This window comes from Anoplopoma fimbria, chromosome 15, assembly GCF_027596085.1.
Source record: "Anoplopoma fimbria isolate UVic2021 breed Golden Eagle Sablefish chromosome 15, Afim_UVic_2022, whole genome shotgun sequence".
NCBI lineage: Eukaryota > Metazoa > Chordata > Actinopteri > Perciformes > Anoplopomatidae > Anoplopoma > Anoplopoma fimbria.
This window is the reverse complement of record NC_072463.1, coordinates 417,192-422,191: the sequence shown is the minus strand read 5'-3', so window position 1 is coordinate 422,191 and position 5,000 is coordinate 417,192. Positions and strand designations below refer to the sequence as shown.

At 45.1% G+C, this 5,000-nt stretch overlaps 1 protein-coding gene across 1 annotated transcript in view; it reads right to left on the bottom strand.

Annotated features, from left to right (window-relative positions):
- Nucleotides 1–1,024: 1,024 nt before the first annotated feature.
- Nucleotides 1,025–5,000, bottom strand: part of lgals3b (lectin, galactoside binding soluble 3b) — a 5,353-nt gene continuing 1,377 nt past the window's right edge. The window contains 6 exon segments of the mRNA XM_054614152.1: nt 1,025–1,739; nt 1,934–2,105; nt 2,191–2,279; nt 2,942–3,061; nt 3,063–3,271; nt 3,667–3,742. Of these exon segments, the coding sequence (XP_054470127.1) occupies nt 1,581–1,739; nt 1,934–2,105; nt 2,191–2,279; nt 2,942–3,061; nt 3,063–3,271; nt 3,667–3,742 (825 nt within the window). The 3' untranslated portion in view covers nt 1,025–1,580.

Below are 5,000 nucleotides of genomic sequence, written 5' to 3'. Positions count from 1 at the left end.
TAATTATTAGTCTTGTAATTACTTTATTGCATTATTACTTATTTATGGACTTTATATAAACTAGAATGAAGCTTATTTGCACTATAATTCAGCATTAATCTGTGTTTCAGTGTGTTTAGGTTCACAGAAGCAGTGAGGGAGGGAGACTTCCTCTCGGTCAATAACTCATCTCTGACTCGGCTTCAGTTTCAACAACAACAAAAACCTGCTGGAGGTTTCCATCATGAAAAATACATCAGACAGAGCCAGAGGTCAAAGGTCACTGCTTATTGATCTCTCTCTACCCACGAACATGACGGACAGGAGGAGGAGCCTTCACACCTGTAGCAGCAGGTGTTCTTGTGTCTCCATCTGGTGGCAGGTTAAGCTTCCTACACATCACAACGTGACGTCACTGATTGGTTTATGGACTGCAGGTTCGAAGCCTCCAGTTCAGCATTTGGGCTGTCCCCATCTTGGTTTTTTTGCCCGACGCCATTTTGTTTTCTGCCACCAGAAGTGCCAATAGTTGGTGGAGCGAAGTACAACCAAACGCCGAATAAGACATTTTTAGTCGACCAAAAAGTAACAATTAACTTTGACAAAAGTTAAACACTAAAGGGTTTAAGTTGTGAGACAAAACACGGACATCGCCATGGTGTCGACTTGTCAATCACAAGGTAGCCCCGTCCAGAAGCACAGCTTTATGACCTCTCAAAGCCTTTTTCATTACACATCATCATTCACACGTTCTTCAGGTTCTTATTCAAGAACACCTTGACATGAGGACTGGAGGATCGGGGATTGAACCGGCGATCTTCTGATTAGAGGGCCTACTCGCGCTGAGCCACAGCGGTTCAGGTGTCTGAGGAGTTCATCTCATATGATGTGGGTCAGACCTTATCAAACCCTGATGGTTATTTTAAACACCAGCTAAATCTGACCCTTCACAGCACTGATGGTGTCAATAGAGGCAGGAGGTCAAAGGTCAGGGGTCTGGATTAGACCCTGAACAAACAGACACAAACTCCAACAAATCTAAGATGAAAACTTTATTTATATGAGTCAAACAGAAAAAACTAGTACAGGCGGATCCAATGAAAAACTTCTAGGGATGTTTATGTATCAAAAAACATTTTATGTTTACGTTACCAAGAATCACCTATAGATTTATCAAAGATACATTTTGGATTAACTGAGGATCTACTGAGGACCTCAGGTAGATCTGTGGTTCATCACCAGTAGATCTTCAAAAGATCTCAAGTAGATATCTGGTGAATCCACAGTAGATCTCTGGTGAATCCCCAACAGATCTATGGTGGATCCACAGTAGATCTCTGGTGAATCCCCAACAGATCTCTGGTGGATCCACAGTAGATCTCTGGTGAATCCCCAACAGATCTCTGGTGGATCCACAGTAGATCTCTGGTGAATCCCCAACAGATCTCTGGTGGATCCACAGTAGATCTCTGGTGAATCCCCAACAGATCTATGGTGGATCTACAGTAGATCTCTGGTGAATCCCCAACAGATTTCTGGTGGACTCACAGTAGATCTCCAGTGGATCACTAGTAGATCTGTGCTGGATCTGGTGACCTTCCTCAGGGCATACTCTCCATGCGGACATCGGACAGGTTGAGGTCGTTGTGGATGCTGAGTTTGTTGATGGATCTCAGGTTGCTGATCCGATGGTGAAACGTCAACAGGTGATGGTTGTTGACGGCGACCTTAAACTCTTTGTTGGTGCACATGATCTTCATCTGCAACAACAAACCAAGAACTCATCATCATCAACCTCAGAGAGTGGCACTTAAAAAACACGGTATGGTGCATTCAGGGACCCTCCGACACCTCAGCCTCATCGTTCCAAGACCAACAATAAGCAAACAAGGGCTCAGTATTAATAATAAAAACCTAAACTGGGACCATTGTTAATATAAATTAAATATCTGACCTCGAATTGCTGCCCCGGGGCAAAGGGGAAGTTCCCTGAGAGGTCTCTCTCCTCTTTACCCCACTTCTTGCCGAGGCAGCTGTTCCTGACGATCACCTTCCTGCCATTTTCATTGAAGCGAGGGTTAAAGTGGAAGGCCAGGTCTTGATGTGTGGACAGATCCACTGTGATCCTGAAACACAACCAGATTATTTTACATTTTTACAGTATGTCACCATTCAGCCATTCATCGTTAATGTTCATGTGCTCATTCTGACTTGTCAGGGTTGGTTTTGATGGTTCCAACGATGGTGATGAGCAGTTTGTCAAAAATCCCGTTAGGCAGAGTCTGGCTGTACGGGACCGCCTGTCAACAGGAAACAGTTGTTAACTACACCCATCTATCCATCATCCATCATCCATCTATCCATCATCCATCTATCCATCATCCATCATCCATCTATCCATCATCCATCTATCCATCATCCATCTATCCATCATCCATCTATCCATCATCCATCATCCATCATCCATCTATCCATCATCCATCTATCCATCATCCATCTATCCATCATCCATCATCCATCATCCATCATCCATCATCCATCATCCATCTATCCATCATCCATCTATCCATCATCCATCTATCCATCTATCCATCATCCATCATCCATATATCCATCATCCATCATCCATCTATCCTTCATCCATCTATCCTTCATCCATCTATCCTTCATCCATCTATCCTTCATCCTTCATCCATCTATCCTTCATCCTTCATCCATCTATCCTTCATCCATCTATCCTTCATCCATCTATCCTTCATCCATCTATCCTTCATCCATCTATCCTTCATCCTTCATCCATCTATCCTTCATCCATCATCCATCATCCATCTATCCTTCATCCATCATCCTTCATCCATCTATCCTTCATCCATCTATCCTTCATCCATCATCCTTCATCCATCTATCCTTCATCCTTCATCCATCATCCATCATCCATCCATCATCTGTCTCTCTTCCTCACCATATTCTTTCCGGGGGCAGAGGGTACCGGTCCAAAACCAGGTCCAACAATAGGTCCGGGCTGTCCGGGCTGTCCGGGCTGTCCGGGCCAGCCAGGAGGGCTGGGTGGGCTGGGTGGGCTGACCGGGCTGTCCGGGCCAAGCGGGCTGGGTGGGCTGACCGGGCTGACCTGGCCAGGTGGGCTGGGCGGGCTGACCAGGCTGACCTGGCCAGGTGGGCTGGGCGGGCTGACCAGGCTGACCAGGCCAGGTGGGCTGGGCGGGCTGACCGGGCTGACCAGGCCAGGTGGGCTGGGCGGGCTGACCGGGCCAGGTGGGGTTAGTGGGCTGACCTGAACAAATATAGAATGTCTTTATTTGATCAGAGTTATTCATATACTGGTTTTTATTGTTGACTGACCTCTCAGGTTTGTTAATGTTTTGGATTTGATGTTCTCCTGGGTTAGGGTTAGGGTTAACCCCTAACCCTAACCCAGGTCGGATCAATACAGACCTTTTTTTTCATTTACACACTATTTTCAAATCCAGCAGAGCTGAAGGTCTTTTTGTTTACTGTTTCATTTACATCAGGTTGAGGTTCGTAACCAATGACGACCTCTCAACCAGTTATCACTCATGTCATCAGAAGAATGAGAAAGATGAAATTACATCTTTAAACGATCAATAATAAAGAAAAACAGGAAGAAGAGTGTGATGATGATGATGGGATGCGGCCAGGCGGGATTACCAGGTTGTCCAGGCCAGGCTCCACCTTGTGGTTGGTTGTTGCCACCAGAGGGCCAACCGCCCAGAGCGTCTTCCAGCTGCAGAGACAAAGAAGAAGAACAGGAAGTGAGAAACGGGACCGGCTGCAGTTCGTCTGGCGTCCACCAGGTGCTGCTGTGACCAAACTCTGTCCGAACTGAAGTGAATGAGAAACAGTTGTAGTTCCCTGTGGGGCACTGAGTCAGTGTGGTTTACACAGAGCGCCACATGGTGGCTGTTAGAGGTAAGGCAGGTTTAAAAACACCTTCAGTAAACAGGAGAAGATGTTCACATGAATCAAATCTAAAGCTGCTTCATCTTTTTAATAATAATAATATGAAAGTTTGAGTTTAAAAAAAACATGTTTCCCCTTCACTGCCAGCTAGTAAGCAAACCTAAATACCTACCTGTCTAACTACCTGTCTACCTAAGTGTACAAACCGGTCTACCTACCTTAGTAACTACCTGTCTACCTACCTACCTGTCTATAAACCTGTCTACCTACCTGTCTATAAACCTGTCTACCTACCTGTCTATAAACCTGTCTAACTACCTGTATACCTAAGTGTACAAACCGGTCTACCTACCTTAGTAACTACCTGTATACCTACCTACCTGTCTATAAACCTGTCTATCTACCTGTCTACCTACCTGTCTATCTACCTGTCTACCTGTAATCTTACCAGCTGTGAGTTCTAACAGCAGCCATGTTGTTTGTTTATGATGATCATATTTTGGTCCTGGCTAAGAAGGGACTTTCTCTCTAGATTTAGAGCTAGCTATACGGTCTATGAGCTAAAGCTAAAGCTAAAGCTACGTTCACTGGAGTCTGAGTTTTATGTTGGATCATTTTATACTTGTGCTCCTGCCGTTTTCTGAAGATCACCAACCGACACTTTAAGAACATGCAATAAGAAGCCAGACAGTAACATGACATGAAGTGCAACACAGCTGTCCCTGAATGCAGCACAGAGCGTGTCAGAGTGTGTCAGAGTGTGTGTGTGTGTGTGTGTGTGTGTGTGTGTGTGTGTGTGTGTGTGTGTGTGGTTTACAGGGTGTGTTGGTGACGGACTCATCAGGAATGTTCTGTTAGAAGGTGTTGGTTTAAGAGATGAATGCCACTTTGTTGACATTCATAACCCTTCAACACACACACTTACACATACCTACACCCACCCACATACGCAAACACACACACGTACACACACACACGTACATACACACACGTAAACACACACACATTCTGCAAACACTCAGCTACTGTGTCTGTTTTGTGTCTCTGAATCAACAGTTTACACCTGAAGCTCAATAAACAAC